Source organism: Neoarius graeffei, chromosome 3 (assembly GCF_027579695.1).
Source record: "Neoarius graeffei isolate fNeoGra1 chromosome 3, fNeoGra1.pri, whole genome shotgun sequence".
NCBI classification, from domain to species: Eukaryota; Metazoa; Chordata; class Actinopteri; order Siluriformes; family Ariidae; genus Neoarius; species Neoarius graeffei.
In genome coordinates, this window is record NC_083571.1 from 10,191,363 (window position 1) to 10,210,137 (window position 18,775).

Below are 18,775 nucleotides of genomic sequence, written 5' to 3' on the forward strand. Positions count from 1 at the left end.
GAGAATGATTTAGAGTCTGCATTCGGATCCATCCTTTCTTTCTTTCACCTCTTGGGTCTTTCTCTCTCTTAGTTCTTTTTCTTTGACTGCTTCTTCCTTCTGTCTTTGTCACATCGTTTTTCTTTCTTTCTCTTGGTTCTTTCTTTTTGCCTCATTTCTTTCACCTCGTTCAACTCTTTCTCTTAGTTCTTTTTCTTTGACCTCTTTTTCCTTCACCTCTTACTTCGCTCTCTTGGTTCTTTCTTTTTGACCTCTTTTCTTTAATCATTTCTTTCTCGGTTCTTTCTTTTTGACCTCGGTTTGTTCGCTTTCTTACTCTTAGTTCTTTGTGTCTTTGACCTCTCCTTCCTTCCTTCCTTCCTTCCTTCCTTCCTTGTTTTATTTCTTTCTCTTGGTTCTTTCTTTTTGAACTCTCTTCTTTCCATCTTTGACCTTCTTTCTTTCACCACTTTTCCTTTCTCTTAGTTCTTTTACTTTGCTGCTTCCTTCCTTGCTTCTTTCCTTCTGTGTTTGTCATGTAGTTTCTTTCTTTTCATGGTTCATTCACTCTTTTTGTTCTTTCTCTCAACTCTTTCTCTTGGTTCTTTTTAGTCTCTTTTTTTCTTTCTCTTGGTTCATTCATTCTTTTTCTCTCATGAAGTTTCTTTCTTCCTTTCTCAGTTATTTTTCTTTGACCTCTTTCTTTCACCTTATTTCTTTCTCTCGATTCTTTCTTTTTGGCCTCTGTTCGTTCTTTCTTTCTTTCTCTTGGTTCTTTCTTTCTCTTGGTTCTTTCTTTTTGAACTCCTTTCTTTTTCTTTCTTCTGTTTTTCTTTCTTTTTCTTGGTTCTTTCTTTTTGAACTCTCTTCTTTCTGTCTTTGACCCTTTATTTCTTTCATCACTTCTCTTCCTTTTCCCTTAGTTCTTTTTCTTTGATGACTCCCTTTCTTTTTTTCACATCATTTCTTTCTTCTCCTTCATTCTTTTTCTTTTTGCCTCTTCTTTCTCATGCATTTTTCTTTCTTTCACCTCTTTTACCTCATTTCTTTCTCTTGGTTCTTTCTTTTTGCTTACGTTCTTTCTTTCTTAACACAGTTAAATAATATTCAGAAGTGTCTTATTAGTTAGTGTTTAACCACTTAAAAAAAATCTCTCAAACCTATTGATACACAGGATTCTCCACTATTATTGGCGCCCCTGAACACGATGGAACTGAAGTAGGTTTCCTGTTTAGATTGTAAAACTCGGTGCTGTTTTACTGGCAAAGGGAGACTGTACAAAGTATTAAATGCAGGGGTGCAAATAATAGTGGAACTTGTTTGTTGAAAATAATATTTCTTTGAGATGTTTTTCTTTGAATAAATTTATTCAATTAAAGGTTGGATTTTTCTCATTATTTCAGTGAGAGATGAAGCGACTTCACCAAAAGGTGAATTTTTATTCTTTCCCTTTTTGCTAATCTTTACAAAGGGTGCCAATAATTGTGAAGGGCATCATAATTGTTTAAGTACAGAAATGGTCACTGTGGTGATTTAAGCGATGTGCTTTTAAGAAACAGGATCTGAAAATCCAATTAAACTCCTGACGGGAAGTGTTATTACATCATAAAATATAAACAGCCTATCAGGTTGCAGTATGTAAATTGGGGGCGGTTCCGAGTGTCTTTTTTTTATTCTGTTGATTTTTTTTTTTTTCCTTGTAGAACTGTTTTATCAAGCTTTTGATTATTTCATGTAGAAAAAATAAACCTTATGGTCACTGAAAGTAAAATTCCTCGTCGTGAAATCGTGACGAGTCGCACGTATAGTGTACGTTTATTCGTGGACCTTGTAGTAAAGCGTCACCAATGAGTTAGTAAATATCGCTACTTGTATCATTGCAGGTTTATTTGAATATTTGATATTTACAATGTCGTTCATAAACGGACAGGTGCTGAGTGATTTTTACAGTTCGTCTCGGAGAACCGAGTGCGAAGAATATAAACATCGATAGGAAAGTAATGTTGTTGAAAATGGATCATTTGAAACCGAGATGGATGGCAAACATCATGAAGCGGCGAAGATCTCGTCTCGCTGGTGTTTTACGAAGTCCTGAAGAGTGACTGAAGGCTAGAACGAGGGATACACGACTCGATTAAAGAGCGACCTTTCCTTCCCTCGCTCATTGTCTGTTTATAGCGATGATGTTGCGGAGCAGCGTGAGCAGGGGCTTGTGGGATCGCTCGGACCACGGCTTCATGAAGCCGCCGTAGCGTTTGCTGGCAGGGGGTGCGCTCCAGCGGAAGTGGGTTATACGGTACTTCGTGGTACTCTTTGTGTTTGCGTTCTTCTTGTGCTCGTGTTCTTTGCCATTCTCCACCTGACGTCTGCTGAGCGAAAGAAAAGGCGCCTCCATGGACGGTTCCTCGTGACCTCCTTCGTCATCCGTAGAGACGGCCGTGTGCACTTTGACCGGACGACGCTTGCGGCTCATGGGCTTCCCCCAGCGGAAATGCTCCATGGAGTAAGAAGGTCTCTCTTCACTGCGCTGAGGTCTCATGCTGGACAGCTGTTCACGAGACGGAGCCAGAGGTGAGAGCAGCATCCCAAGGATCAAGTGATCCTCCGCTTCTTCTTCTTCTTCTTCCTCCTCATCATCTTCGTCTTCCGTGCCGCGCCGCTGCTGATTCGGTAGCAGGTTTTCAGTCTTGCCAACCAACTGCTCCAATCTGCACTGCCACATGCACTCCTACAACATACAAATCATTTATATTTTATTTAAGACACCTTTTTTTTTTAATCCAAAGCGAACTGAAACCAAACAAACAAAATGCCACACAAATCAATAAACATCAGCAAAAAATAATTACATTCTGCGTTTATGACGTGCTCTCGGACTGTCTGGTTGAACAGATAATGTACAGCGAGCTGGTCAGGGCTGTGAAATTAACCCCTACAGGGTCTAAAAACAAAGCTCTTTGATCACCCTGAAGGGGTTTAGTTCGCGATACTGACCGGCTCACTGTACAGCATCTGATGGATACTAAAGAAATCAATCTTTTGACATAATGTTGGTTTAAAATGATTTTATTGTTTCCGTTAATGACGTTGTCTGTTATAGCAGATGGTTGGATGCTGTAACCGACCAATCAGGATCGAGTATTCAAATGAGGCAGGTAATGATATTTGTCTTTTCAACTCACTAAAAACTAGAATGTTTTGAATCGCTTTCTTCCTCAGCGACGACGTTCGGCGTCACTACAGACGAGCATCAGAGGAAGAGGTAGGAGGCGTGGCTTGAAGCCTGGAGGCGGAGCTCAAAATGTCTGTACATGTATTTAGATTGAACCCAAACTGGAAAGCAGGTTTTCTTACATTCATTCGTTTGTTTGTTTATTTCACTGATTTGTTTGTTCTTTGTTTCTTTTTCTTTTCAGTTTCTTTTTCTCTTTCTTTCCCTTTTGTTCTTTGTTTATTTTTTTCTTTCAGTTGTTTTTCTTTTTTCTTTCCTTTGTTCTTTCTTCCTCTGTTTTTTCTTTTTTTCTTTCATGCATTCTTTATTTCTCTTTGCTCTTTCTTTTGCTTGTTTTTCTTTTTTCAAAATTTTTCTTTGTTCTTTTTTTCTTTATTTCCCTTTGTTCTTTCTTTCATACATTTTCTTTCGGTTCTTTCTCATTTTCTCCTTGTTTCTTTCTTTTTTTTCAGGTTCTTTCTTTTTTGTTTTTTTCTTTTGGTTCTTTTGTTCTTTCTTTCATACATTATTTCTCTTTCTTTCGGTTCTCTTTTCTCCTTGTTTTGTTCTTTTTTTCTTTTTCTCCCTTTGTTCTTTCTTTCATACATTATTTCTCTTTCGGTTCTTTCTTTTAGTTTCTTTTTTCCTTTCTTTCCCTTTATTCTTTCTCTGTCTTTTGTTCTTTCTTTCCCTTTATTTTTTGTTCTTTCTTTCATGCATTCTTTATTTCTCCTTTCTTTCTTTTTCTTTCTTTCTTTCTTTCTCTCTTTCGGTTCTTTGTTTCAGGTTCTTTCTTTTTTTGTTCTTTCTTTCATACATTCTTTATTTCTCTTTCTTTTGGTTCTTTCTCAATTTCTCCTTGTTGTTTCTTTCTTTCCCTTTATCTCTTTTTTTTGTTATTTCTGTCTCTCTTCTTTTGGTTCTTTTTTTATTTCTCCTTGTTTCTTTTTCAGGTTCTTTTTTTTTTTGCTTTGATCTCTCCTTCCTTATGTCAGAATTGGTCTCAACTAGAGATCTGCCTTTTTTTTTAAAAATCCCCCTTGCATAGTCATTTCTTTTGTTTCTGCGCTAATTTCTAATAAACTCAGTTCTGTCTGTATCCTAAACTTGATCAGTGTAATCCCCCCCACTGGGGCTCTGAACCCTGCAGGTCCTGGGGTGAGCAGTAAACCGGACCCCTCCTGTTTGTACCTGTGTGTGTATCTCTGTTCAGTACCAGCAGCCTCATTTATTAATCTTTTAGTAAAGTTGCATGTAAATGTTTACGGAAGGCAAACCGGAGTCCCACAGATTCGTACTCGTGTGTGTGTGTGTGTGTGTGTGTGTGTGTGTGTGTTGATCCTCCATCAAGTACAAATCACATTCCCAGAACACACAGCTTGCATTTAGTGACACCCAGTGTACAATATAAAAATGTATGTGATATAAAAAGTGAGGAATAGATCCTCCTCCAGCTGTGGTGTGTGTTTAGGGCTTACAGCTGTGTGCACACACACCGGCCCGTCCTCTGTTTACACACCGCCACGGCGTTAATCATCAGTGAATGATTAGTTTTAGTTAATTAATGGCAGTTGTATAAAGTGACTAGTTTTCACCACATGTTCTGGATGGTGTTCTCTGAGCACGAGGACGTTGATCTGGATAAGAGCGTCTACTAAACGCTGCAAACGTTATCAAATAAATCATCATTTTAAAATCAACAGTATATTCCAGATATCAAAGTGCTGGTTATGTGATTTGAAGTCGAGGTTTGGATTAGTTCTTGTGCATAAGTTTACACACACACACTCAGGAGCACGAGTAGGATAAGAACATTTTTCTTGTTTGTTTGTTTCTAAAATTGCAGGGGTTTTTTTTAAAATATGCATTATATGTATAATGATGAACTGATAACTATAAACTTCCCTTATATCCAAAAAAAAAAAAAAAGTGTACCATTAAACACCAAACTTGGATAAATCAGTGAAATCAGGTTTAAAGCAGCAACAGAAACATTTGTCTTTAACTGCTTGTCTCTCACAAAGACCTTTTTCCTGAATCGGCTTCTTTAAAGCGAGACGGCCTTTCAATTTCATAAAAGCGGTGAAATTTAGTTCCGTCTGAAATTTGGTTGTTGTGATATATGTTTATTTCTGTAATATCTCACAAAATATCAAGCCGGCTGTTCCATTCTGTGGCTGGGAAGTTATTTAATTTGACGGGATTAAAGCAAATAATGTGCATGAAATCGCTCGCTTCGCGCAGTCAAGCAGACAGAGGAAGTCCATGTGTGTGCGCATGCGCAGGTTTACCTTTGAGCGTGCACTGACAGTTCCATCATTCTGTCGCTAAACGAACAGCTGATCACACCGTGGTGCTCGCTGACCGCCGATATTTATTAGTTTGGTCCTGCGTTTCCTTTCCTTCGCAATACGTCTTTTCTTTTCGTTTTCCATTACTGTAGTCGCTCTTTCACGTTTCATTTGCACACTCGCATCCTCCATTTCCCTGTCCTGTTTCAGATTTGTATCCCACAATGCCTTGCGCGAACGGAGAAAGCCCACCACGCCACGAAACGGGTCGTTTCGTCCAGTAGTTAAGACGTTTTGTCCAAAGCCTTTTTCATATGCACTGTCGATTTATTTTTATATTTCAGGTATTTGTTTGTTCGAAAAAAGTTGGAATTCTCGATGGAATTTGACCGACGCAAAACACATTTTTGCGAAATGAAAACGAAACCCGAAATGACGGGAATCAGCGAGTGTCACCTTCGGACGCGTTCGGCTGGGGCCACTTGCAGGGAGAGAGAATTTTGATTAGACCAAATTACATAGAAAATCTATACTCGCACTTGCCAGATATCCTTGGCAAGTGCGAGATATGAGATGACATCCAGATATGAGAAAACGCACATTGAGCGCGAAGTATTGCACCACGTCAGCGCGCATTACCAAGCCTTATTCTCCCTTGTAGGTTCCCTGGGTTTCCGATCCTGTTTCCTGTTCTTAGTTTCTTTGTCTTTGCCTGATTTAGCCTGTTTGTGCCTCACCCGACCTTTTGCTAGTTTCACGTTTACCTGATGTTTTGGATTGTTTGCCTGTGTGTTTTCGCAATTGTTAATAAACATTATGGTTTGTTTATATCTCGATCTTGTCGCATGTATAAAATAATTGATAGTGTGTATAAAAAAAGGCACTGGACAAAGTGTCCTGATCCCCTGCATGACGTAGTATCTTGTATTGCGTCATGGTGAAGCAGGAAAAAATAGCTGAGAATTTAAGGCCACATGGCCCTAAATTCATTAATCGTTCTATTATAAAAACCAAATAAGTTTTTATGGAAGTCTGTGATTTTTGAATTCAGTAGCTTTCGTTCCACTCAACAAAAATAATTCGGTGGCGGGGAAAAATTCTTCTTTTTATGACCTACGCTTGAAAAATCCGAAAGGCAGTCTAGCTTTAAAGTGAATAAATAACCAGGTAATAAACAGAGTGTTAAAAGGATTCAATCATGTTTGATGATGACATTTAAAAAGTTTTACTATTATTTTGTCCTGAGAGTCGAGGCCTTTGCAGTCAGTGAGGTCCCAGCCTTGTCCGTCTACCGCTGATCCACACACACACAGGACGAGCGCAGCCGAGATCCAGGAAACACACTGCATCTGCAGGAAGAGAAGGATGAAAAGAACAAGATCGAACCCGTACAAGAGCACGCATGTGAGCGCGATTCGAATAGAACAGGGATATGTTTCATGTAAGGAAAAAAAACATTCAGATTTTTTTGACCTTAAACTCTTATGATTCACCAGCAGAGCTGTTTTGCTCGTCATCGACGCACTGAAGTGTGTCCTCGCTCTTTCATGTCTAGCGCTGGAAAGTCGTGATGTTCTTTTCAGGTCGTGTGTTTTGTGGGCTGCTCCGGAAATTAACCTTCATTCACGTGTTAGGAAGTCGTGTCAGGGCTGAATCGTGCCTTTCACTCAGTTTACACGTACATCACTTCTTCATGGCCTTATAATTACTTCCTACACACACTGCTGTTTTGACGTAAACCTCACTACGTCGTCCCGACATGACCTGTTGGATGAGTTCTCCGTTCTGATTGGTCAGAAAGTTCTGACTGATTGTTTTTATAGCAACAGAGACTTGTACAAGTTACATACAAGTCCAAACCTCATGTTATTTACCGAAGATGTACAGTGGATATAAAAAGTGTACACACCCTGTTAAAATGCTAGGTTTTTCTGATGTAAAAAAAAAAATGAGACCATGATAAATAATTTCAAAACTTTTCCCACCTTTAATGTGACCTGTAGAATTAAATTGAAAAGCAAACAAACCTGTTACGGGGAAAAAACATAAACGTACAATAAGCCGGTTGCGTAAATGTGCACACCCTTAAATTAATGCTTTGTTGAAGCACCTTTTGATTTAATTACAGCATTCAGTCTTTTTGGGTCGGAGTTTATCAGCCTGCCACATCTAGACTTGGCAATATTTGCCCACTCTTCCTTGCAAAAGCGCTCCAAATCTGTCAGATTGCGAGGGCGTGTCTTGCGCACAGCCCTCTTCAGGTCACCCCACAGATTTTCAATTGGATTTAGGTCTGGGCTCCGGCTGGGCCGTTTCAAAACTTTCTTGGGGTCATTGTCGTGCTGAAAGATGAAATTCCTCTTCATCTTCAGCTTTCTAGCAGACACCTGAAGGTTTTGGGCCAAAATTGAGTGGTATTTAGAACTGTTCATAATTCCCTCCACCTTGACTAAAGCCCCTGTTCCAGCTGAAGAAAAACAACCCCAAAACATGATGCCGCCATCACCTTGCTTCACCGTGGGTATGGGGTTCTTTTGGTGATGCGCAGTGGTGTTTTTGCACCAAACATACCTTTTGGAATTGTGGCCAAAAAGTTCAACCTTGGTTTCATCAGACCATAACACATTTTCCCGCATGCTTTTGGGAGAGTTGATGTATTTTTTTTGCAAAATTTATCCGGGCCTGGATGTTTTTCTTTGACCCTACCTCATAGTCCAGACGTATGGAGAATACGGGAGATTGTTGTCACATGTAGCACACAACCAGTACTTGCCAGAAATCCCTGCAGCTCTTTCAGTGTTGCTGTCGGCCTCTCGGCAGCCTCCCTGACCAGTTTTCGTCTTGGCTTTTCATCAATTTTGGAGGGACGTCCAGTTCTCGGTAAAGTCACTGTTGTCCCATATTTTCTCCACTTCTTCTTGATGCCTGTCTTCGCTGTGCTCCATGGTATATCTAATGGCATGGAAATGTTTTTGTCCCCTTCTCCTGACTGATACCTTTCAACAATGAGATCCCTCTGACGCTTTGTAAGCTCTCTGTGAACCCTGGCTTTTGCTGGAGGATGCAACTGAGGAAATGTCTGAACTTTTATTTGGGGTTAATCAGAGTCATTTTAATTGATGGCAGGTGTGAACCCAAAAAGGCTGAATGCTGTAATTAAATCAAAACGTGCTTCGACAAAGTATTAGTTTAAGGGTGTGCACACTTACGCAACCAGCTTATTGTACGTTTTTTGTTTTTCTCCCGAACAGATTTGTTTGTTTTTCAATTGAATTGTACAAGTTATGGGTCACATTAAAGGTGGGAAAAGTTTTGAAATTATTTATCGTGGTCTCATTTTTTTTTTTTTTACATCAGAAAAACCGATCATTTTAACGGGATGTGTACACTTTTTTTTATATCCACTGTGTAATCATTATTGACATGATGTTTTCTCTCAGAAGATGCTTATTGAACATTTATGGCAAGAGTATACAAGGTCAGCGCTTTGTAACATGCGCCGGAAACAGGAAAGACTTCAGGACACGAGCTTACACATCACAAGCTGTGTGTTTTGTCTTCTCAACTTCAGGAGAACGGGAAAAAAAAAAACTGAGGCTGGTGACAGCATGTCTCAGTGTTTTATTACCTTTTGTGTAACAGGAAATGGCCAAAAATTATACTCAAGATCACCTAAACTGAGATCAAGTCATGATCGAGATGAGGCCAAGACTTCAAGGGGTTGAGATCAAGACCAGGACCAGGCCAGTATGTGTATGAAGGGGTGGTGGTGGGGGGGGGGGGGTGACGGACGTTACAAAAAAAAAATTCAAATTAGCAATGAGTCATGTTGTTATTGGTCACATTTGAAGCACAGAATCACCGTAACGATGGTAACAAATAAATCAAAGAATGCACAGGCAGTAGGGTGCATCAGTTGCCCCCTAAAAATGAAAAGTTCCTCCGATCATGATGCATTTTTGTTTTTATGTTCCTTTTGGTAAGAAAACACACTGGGTGAAATATTTTGACAAAATTCAAAAGTTTAATGGTGGCACCAGGAGCTCAAAGTTATGGAAAAAGCTGCTATTTTATGACATTTATGACAAAATTTCGATCACTTTTCATGAAACATTATGGCACCTTATAGAGTATACCAAATATCCTAGATACACATTTTTAGTACATATTCTAAATATATTATCAAGCACAGTTTGAGTTTTAGCTATTCATTGAATCATTGTTCAGCTACTTTTAAACAATACAAATGTATTATGAATCACATTAATGCTTCTCAATCCCTTGCAAAGGTTCTTAACATGATCTCTGGCTCACAAGAAATCAATAAATGGAGTCCAACATTGTGATTCAAACCTTACGCGAAAACATAAAATAAGCGTTTTTTGGCAAAAAAAATGAACCTCATGGTGCCACCATTAGACTTTTGAATATGGTCAAAAATTTTTACAGGATGTCTTTATTGGTGAAAAGGAACACCCAAACAAAAATGCATCAGATTTTATGAAAGTGAGGGCAACTGATGCACCCTAACAGGCAGTTTAGTGAAATCCGCCCCAAAGTTGTGGTCTTGAACGGTCTAGAAATAAAATCCCGAGTCCACGATGTCCGAGACTGAGAGGAGACTGAGTGAAAATGTGGTCGATTCCGAGACTTTTAAGAAGTGGTCTTGAGACCAGTCTCAAGTACGACAACACTACTGCGTGGTCAAGAAGGTTAAGCAGTATGTCCACGTCCTCCCACCCTCACCACCTTCGATCGAGAGCATCGTGTGGTACGGAAACTGCACAACAGCAAGATCCTACAGTGGCTTGTGAGAAGAGCTGAAAAGATCATCTGGTTCTCTTTATCCATTATTGTACTACAATTTTGGGGGAAGCCATGGCCTAATGGTTAGAGGACCAAAAAGTTGCTGGTTCGATTCCCTGGACCAGCAGGACTGGCTGAAGTGCCCTTGAGCAAGGCACCTAATCCCCAACTGCTCTGGCAAGAGTAGTGGCATACCTTGTGTCTGACTAGCCAAAGAAAAGCTGATGGTTCGGGTGGTGACCGACCAAAACGTACAACAATCATTGCATCCTTAAATCCACCAGCATTGCCGATGATCCTTCCCATCCCCTCGCATGGACTCTTCACCTTCATGTTTACATTTATGGCATTTGGAAGAGACACCTTTATCCAGACTGACTTGCATCTACCTCAATATCCCAGCAGTATCAGCATCAAGCTACCTAGCTACAGGAGTGTCCGAGCCGCCGCCACCACCAGCCAACTCCACAACAGTTTCCTCCCTGAGGCAGTCAGATTACTCAACACCCTGCTGCCTCTAAGCGCTCACCTGAGATGGTCTAACACTGAACCCAGTATGACTGAATACCACTGCACACCTGCACTTTCCAAAGCTGCAGCTTTCTACTTTTCATTTATGAGACCATTCGCTGCCAATATTCCTGCTCCACAATAGTTTACAGTAGGTATGTAGCGATATATCATGTCATGATAAATCGCAATACAAACTTATGACAATTTGTATCGATGAAATAAAAAAGATGAATCGTGATTATCATCAGGCTGCGTAATATCTTATTGTCCTACCTGTAATTGTGTTGTTTAGACAGCAGAGGGCGCAATAACGTACAATGGCGGGAAATAGCACGTGGCTTCGCTGTAGGTGGAAGTAACACAACTGTAATGTTGCGAAAACGCACAAAAAATAGATCTAAAATGGCATAGGGCTGTAGTGTGATTGACTACAAATAGATTTAACAAGAAATCAGAGCTCTGAAAGATAAAGAAAGGAGAAGCAAATGGAGGGAGTACAAATGTTCGTAAGTTTATTAAGAAAAGAAATAGTTATTAACCCTTTTCATTTCTCATAAAAGGAACACTTTAGTTAACATGCTATTTATAGTTTACTCCAACCTTATTGTTGGTTATTAAGAAAATGAAATTTTTTTTTATTTAACAAAAGGAATATTTAATTTGATAAAGAAAAGAAATGTAATAAAATTTTCTTTTTTTAATATTTTGTGGGAAAATTGACTCGTGAATCAACTATCCTGAATCAAATCGAATCATGAATTAGGTGAATCGTTACATGTTTAGTTTGTAGTCCGTGTCCTGTGTAATTATCATCGTGCGTCGGTGTATTTATTGTCCTGCACTTGTCTCACTTGTCTCGGTGTATTTGCACTTTTTTAGTCTTGTGGACTGTTGTGTGTTGCAGCCCAATCCTGGAGAAAAACCATTTCATTTCGGTGCATACAAGTAAGATAGAGGAACGACAATAATAACCTGACCGACATGAAAAGAGGGAACGGGCATAGGATAGTTTTCAGAATCTCAAGCTTGGAAGTCTGTCTGTCTGTCTGTCGGTATCAAACTAGCTGTCTGTCAGTCTCTGTCCTCTCTCTCTCTCTCTCTCTCTCTCTCTCTCTCTCTCTCAAACTAGCTGTCTGTCTGTCTCTGTGTGCCTATTTATCTATCAAATTACCTGTCTGTCTGTGTGCCTATCTACAGTGTCATGCAAAAGTTTGGGCACCCTTACTGAAAATGTCTGTTACTGTGAATAGTTAAGTGAGCAGAAGATGAACTGATCACCAAAAGGCATAAAGGTAAAGATGGCACATTTCAGCGTTTTCTGCAAGATTTGTGTATTATTTTTGTTTTGTACAATTGGAGAGTGAAAAAGGAAAAGGAACACCATGCAAAAGTTTGGGCACCCCAATACATTTGGGTTCTCGGGTAACTTTTACCAAGGTTCCAGACCTTAATTAGCTTATTGAGCTGTGGCTTGTTCAAATTCTTCGTTAGGAAAGGTCAGATGATGCAGATTTCAAAGCTGTATAAATTCTCTGACTCCTCAAACTTGTCCCTAAAATCAACAGCCATGGGCTCCTCTAAGCAACTCCCTCGCATTCTGAATAATAAAATAATTGATGCTCACAAAGCAGGAGAAGGCTACAAGAACGTAGCAAAGTGTTTTCAGGTAGCTGTTTCCTTAGGTTTTAATGTTATTAAGAAATGGCAGTTAACAGAAACAGTGGAGATCAAGGTGAGGTCTGGAAGATGAAAAAAACTTTCTGAAAGAACTGCTCGTTGGATTGCTAGAAAGGCAAATAAAAAAAAATCCTGTTTGACTGCAAAAGACCTTCAGAAAGATTTAGCAGACCCTGGAGTGGTGGTGCACTGTTCTACTATGCAGCGACACCTGAACAAATATGACCTTCATGGGAGAGTCATCAGAAGAAAACCTTTCCTGCGTCCTAGCCACAAAATTCAGCGTCTGAAGTTTGCAAATGAACATCTAAATAAGCCTGATGCATTTTGGAAACAAGTCCTGTGGACTGATGAAATCAAAATAGAACTTTTTGGCCACAATGTGCAAAGGTATGTTTGGAGAAAAAAGGGGGCCAAATTCCAGGAAAAGAACACCTCTCCAACTCTGAAGCATGGGTGTGGATCGATCATGCTTTGGGGTTGTGTTGCAGCCAGTGGCACAGGGCACATTTCATTGGTCGAGGGAAGCATGGATTTGAATAAATACCAGCAAACTCTGGAAGCAAACATCACACCATCTGTAAAAAAGTTGAAGTTAAAAAGAGGACGGGTCCTACAATAAGACGATGATCCAAAACACACCTCAAAATCTACAATGGAATCCCTCAAGAGACACAAGCTGAAGGTTTTGCCCGGGCCCTCACAGTCCCCTGACCTAAACATCATTGAAAATCTGTGGATAGATCTCAAAAGAGCAGTGCATGCAAGACAGCCCAGGAAACTTGTAGAACTGGAAGCCTTTTGCAAGGACGAATGTGTGAAAATCCCCCAGGTAAGAACTGAAAGATTATTAGCCGGCTACAAAAAGTGTTTACAAGCTGTGATACTTGCCAAAGGGGGTGTTACTAGGTACTAACCATGCAGGGTGCCCAAACTTTTGCTTCGGGCCCTTTTTCTTTTTTGTCATTTTGAAAATATAAAAGATGAAAATAAAAAAATTGTTTTTGCTTAAAGTATAAAGGGAATGAGTCATCTTTAACTTTTGGAGATCATTTCATCTTCAACTTGCTTAACTGTTCACAGTAACAGATATTTTGACCAGGGGTGCCCAAACTTTTGCACTATCTATCTATCTATCTATCTATCTATCTATCTATCTATCTATCTATCTATCTATCTATCTATCTATCTATCTATCTATCTATCAAACTAGCTGTCTGTCTGTGTGTCTATCCATCTATCTATCGATCGATCGATTGCATTCAAACTGATTCCATCAAAAGCTTAAAAAACAAATAAACCCGAGAGGGATAAAGTGATTTCCTTCGTGTTTAAGTTGTTCTATTCGTTTCCTTTCCAGCAGAAATAATCACGCAGATATTCCTCAGCATTCACACGATACACTTTATAATTCAAAAGGATTTTATATGCGATTATTTAAATTGGTTAAACTGAATCAGTGTAGCATTTTTATATAATCATGTTTAACACTTGAGTTTAAAATGAAACCGAATGATCAATACGGTGTTCAAAAGAAAAGACACAAGAAACGGCATTTTTCCCTCCATTTCTTCCTGACTTGTGTTATAATCTCTAACACTTCTATGAAGGACGCATTTATAGTGCATGTATATAAACTATGAACACACAGCGCTGTGCAAAAGTCTTAGGTGCATGTAAAGAAATGCTGTCGACCAAAAATGGCTTAAAAATAATGAAGTGAAACGTTTCAACATTTCAGAAAAAAAAAATACTATAAACAGTAAACCATAATAAATGAATATAATAAAGTCAGTATTTGGTGCCAGACGACTCTTTGCTGTAGTCTCGGGTAGAATGAGTGCAGTCTGATAAGGAAATGAGCTGCAGGTTTTACTGAGCATCTTACAGAACCAGCCCCAGTTCTTCTGCACACTTTGTCACACTCACTTCTCCATTTTGCACCAGTAGCCTTCATTATGTTTTCTTTTTAATCTGAAAAGTGCTCTCTTCTGGAATATGCTGCTCAGATACAAACTTATTTTTCTGTAATGTTTAATTTTGCACTGGAAAAAATAACAAACGTTTGGACTCTAAAATGTTAATGTTTCGACTCTGTAGAAATCATAAAATAGAAATCTATAACAAAGTTTGTATGGAAAAAAAAATAGGGTACCTAAGACTTACACAGTTTTGTGTGTGTGTATCATGTTATAATGCATTAAATAGACATTATAATTATTTATTTATTTATGATGCATTATAATTAGTGTTCAGTTATTCAAAAAGTATTATATCGCCAATGCAACAACAAAACAAGCTCACCTTGTCGACCACATCCTCAGACCTGTCTTTATTTTACCTTTAGATGATCAGGAAATCCTGCTACAATGATTCACTGCTACTGAAAGAATGTGTCGGTGCGTCTGTGACTGATATATATATATAAAAAACAATGTGTATGTGTATATATACAGTACCAGTCAAAAGTTTGGAAATACCTTCAAATTCGATGTTTTTTCTTTATTTTAATTAACTAAAAGACACTGTGTCTTAAAGTAATGACTGGCTGTTATTTCTCTTTACTTAGTTGAGTGGTTCTTGACATAATATGGATTGCTACGGTTGTTGAACAGGGCTATTTACTGTATTTTTATTATTTACTCTTTACTGGTTGATGGTGTCAAATGCATTAAAGGTCCCATGGCATGAAATTTTCACTTTCTGAGGTTTTTTAACGTTAAAATGAGTTCCTCTGACCTTCTTAAGTCACCCCAGTGGCTAGAAATGTCATAATGTGTAAACCAAACTATGCCCACCCTTTGTCAACATTTGAGAATGGCGCATCAAAATGGCGCGTTGATGGGCTCTTCCCTTTACTACGTCAGCAAGGGAGATGATTCCCACCCACTGTATGGATTGCCCGCCCAGCTCAAAAGTTGCCACCATAGATACGTCACTTCAATTTTGTAGTGAGGAGACCATAGAGGACACAACAACATGGCACCACCTAAGCGAGCGAAACATGGAAATTGCGCTGTACATGGATGTGACAACACAAAGAGTCTGTTTTTACTGCCGACGGGAGAGCCCCTGAAGACGCAGTGGCTTAATTTTATTTACTCCAATAATACGCCGTCGAGTCTACCTAAGACGGTGTATGTTTGTCGGAAGCATTTTCCTGATGAATGTTTCCACAACTTGGGACAGTACAGGGCAGGTTTTGCACATCAACTGTCACTGAAGCCTGGGTCCGTACCAAGCATCCCTGCTGCATCAGCCACAAACACCAAACAAGTAAGTGTATAACTGTTAAGTCGTTTTGCCGTGTTTTAAAATCGGTGCGTTAGCCTAGCAATGGCTACATTAGCTGTGCAGCTAACCGCTTCCTGCAGTTAGCCAGGTACTCTGCGCTACAAAACCAAAAAGCATGCAGCATGCTCTGTTAAACTGAGTTTAGTCTGGAAATTGACTGTAACTACCTTTGTGTAAACACAGACTCGGTTTGATCGCGAACTTTATAACGGGAAACATAACCAACCCAATAATTCCCGTTTCCAGACATAACATTCAAACTCGCCATTCTGATACGTCCTGCTGAAGTCGGTGATTTACAATTTGTTCAACTGCTTGCGCTTCTGCTTCGGGGTCGGACTCCGGGTCAAAAGCGAAAGCTTGGACTGTTGCTTGACCTGCCATTGCTACTGTTCACACACAGGTAGCATGCCCGCAGCTTGGTCAAGCCCCTCCCCCTCCCCCCATGGCCTGCCCCCACCCTCTACCCTTCCCCGCCTCCATGCTTCTCATTAGCAAAACGACGCACTGGGAAAAGCGCTGAAATGGGGCTTTCTCCCAGGAGGCTATCTCTACGTGCCGAGGGTTCATTTCGAGAAAGGCTGCGGATATAACATCCGGAAACCTCCACGAGCCCGTTTAAAGCATCAACAAACCACCATGCCATGGGACCTTTAAGAAGGCAAGAAATTCCATTTTTGTCAAGACACACCTGTTAATTGAGAAGCATTCCAGGTGACGACCTCATGAAGCTGGTTCAGATAATGCCAATAGTGTGCAAAGCTGTTATCAAGGTAAATAGTGACGACTTTGAAGAATCTAAAAGATGAAACGTTTTTTTAATACTTTTTTTGTTTGTTTACCATATAATTCCATATGTTATTTCATAGTTTTGATGAGTTCAGTATTGTTCTACAATGTAGGAAAAAAAAATAAAAACATCGAATTTGAAGGTGTTTCCAAACTTTTGACTGGCACTGTATACACACCAGCCACTTTAATAGGAACTCGTTCTTGATTCTAAGATCCCTGGTCTTGGCTGCAGGACTGGAACCCAATGTGTTGTTCTGCTGAGATGCTTTTCTGATCACCATGGTTGTAAAGAGTGATTTATAGGAGTTACTATATCCTTCCTGGCAAAAAAAACCCAACCTCGAACCAGTCTGTCCATTTTCCTCTTATCAACAAGGAGTTTGTTTCCACCCGCAGAACCGTCGCTCACTGACTCAACTCAGCGTTTTTTGTTTTTCACACCATTCTGTCTGTGTAAACTCTAGAGACCGTTGTGTATGCGTGCGTGAAAACCCCAGGAGATCAGCAGTTTCCGAAATACTCGAACCATCTCTGGCTCAGACCGACACCCATGCCACAGTGAAAGAAAGAAAGTCACACTTCACCGTGAGATCACAACTTTTCCCGTTCTGATGTTTGAACATTGTGAACGTTAATTGGTTTGAATCTGCGTGATTTGATGCATCGTCGAGGGATCGGCTGATTTAGAGAACTGCATCAAACAGGTGGTGTTCCTAATAAAGTGGCTACTGTATATCATTCAAGATCTAGTACAAAATGAAAGGAAAAAAGCCAACGATCGTTCTTTAATTGCTTATAAATCAATGAGCATCATATAAAGAAAATATTGCGTAAAGTTGACTGCTTTTAAGATCTTCTGTCTTAAATACGCACAAGAATGTTGAATCAGAAATGAATTTACTCACCTTTATGGCTGTGATGTTGCGTTCAATTCAGCTCCGTTCCTCCTGCTCGCTCTCCGTCTCTGTCGTTTTCCTGAATGAGCTCTGCACTCGTGCTCGTATTTATACACTCAGGTGCTCAGCAGCCCCTCAAGGCTACGCTGTTATTAATAAGGTTGGATAAGGATGATGGTGTGTGTGTGTGTGTGTGTGTGTGTGGTGGGTCTGGTGATGACATGTACTGGAAAAACTCTTAACAAATGTAACAGGTTGTTGAACCCCGTATCGTGTGAGCACCTGCGACCGAAACCCGAGCCAATTCACGGGAAACTCGTCTTTAGACAGAGAAAAGAAGAGTGGAGTGTTTGACATGATCCAGTTTTCTCGTCCCAAACAAGCAGTTAACTTGTTCACAGAGCAGGCAAAAGCATCCCAAATGTGATATTTTCCTTCATATGTTACTTACTTGCGTGGCTGTGTGAAGGAAAGCAAAAGAGATCCATCATGTTCAAGCTGACATTTTCATTCACAATGGACCACTTTCATATGTGGGACTGAAATCTGATACAGAGCAATGTGTCCTCTGTCTGAACAGGCCGACTGGAATTCATGTGACTTTTACATCAATTCAACTCCACATTCTTCTTCATAATTTCGTGCTACCAGGAGGAAAGACAGAAGAAGGATGTCAGTGGCGGGATAGTCGAGTCAAGTTCATTTTTATAGCGCTTTTAAAGGAGAACCGAAGGCAAATTATTTTATCATCATAATTCTATTTATCTCATTATCTGTAGCCGCTTTATCCTGTTCTACAGGGTCGCAGGCAAGCTGGAGCCTATCCCAGCTGACTACGGGCGAAAGGCGGGGTACACCCTGGACAAGTCGCCAGGTCATCACAGGGCTGACACATAGACACAGACAACCATTCACACTCACATTCACACCTACGCTCAATTTAGTCTCACCAGTTAACCTAACCTGCATGTCTTTGGACTGTGGGAGAAACCGGAGCACCCGGAGGAAACCCACGCGGACACGGGGAGAACATGCAAACTCCGCACAGAAAGGCCCTCGCCGGCTGTGGGGCTCGAACCCGGACCTTCTTGCTGTGAGGCGACAGCGCTAACCACTACACCACCGTGATTTTATTAAATATAGGAATGCATTTTTGATTGCTATTTTATCGCTGCTATAGCAAGTTATGAGTGTTTAAAATACGCTATGTAATATATCAGTCCATATGTCAAAGCAATGGCCGTAAACAAGATTTGTTGAGACCTGTGCGAGACATCGTAGGATGGAAGTAAAACGTACAGCAGAAATCAAAGTGA

At 40.0% G+C, this 18,775-nt stretch overlaps 1 protein-coding gene across 2 annotated transcripts; it reads right to left on the reverse strand.

The window, feature by feature from the left end:
• Positions 1 to 1,848: 1,848 nt before the first annotated feature.
• Positions 1,849 to 17,531, reverse strand: pomcb (proopiomelanocortin b). 2 transcript variants are annotated; one of them, XM_060916376.1, is made up of 3 exons: positions 17,469 to 17,531; positions 6,711 to 6,830; positions 1,849 to 2,707 (listed from the first exon to the last, which is right to left on the reverse strand). In XM_060916376.1, the coding sequence occupies exons 2-3, from the start codon at positions 6,828 to 6,830 to the stop codon at positions 2,141 to 2,143; spliced, it is 687 nt and encodes a 228-aa protein (XP_060772359.1). In that variant the 5' UTR covers positions 17,469 to 17,531; the 3' UTR covers positions 1,849 to 2,140. The 2 variants fall into 2 exon arrangements, with proteins under 2 accessions (XP_060772359.1, XP_060772358.1); XM_060916375.1 differs by lacking the exon at positions 17,469 to 17,531 and adding an exon at positions 6,955 to 7,193.
• Positions 17,532 to 18,775: the final 1,244 nt, after the last annotated feature.

Excerpts from the sequence above, each read along its gene's own strand:
- pomcb (XM_060916376.1), bottom strand. The coding sequence starts at position 6,830 with ATGCAGTGTGTTTCCTGGATCTCGGCTGCGCTCGTCCTGTGTGTGTGT. Across the intron at positions 2,708-6,710 it reads ACTCTCAGGACAAAATAATA|GAGTGCATGTGGCAGTGCAG; the intron begins GTAAAACTTTTT and ends TGTATGTTGTAG.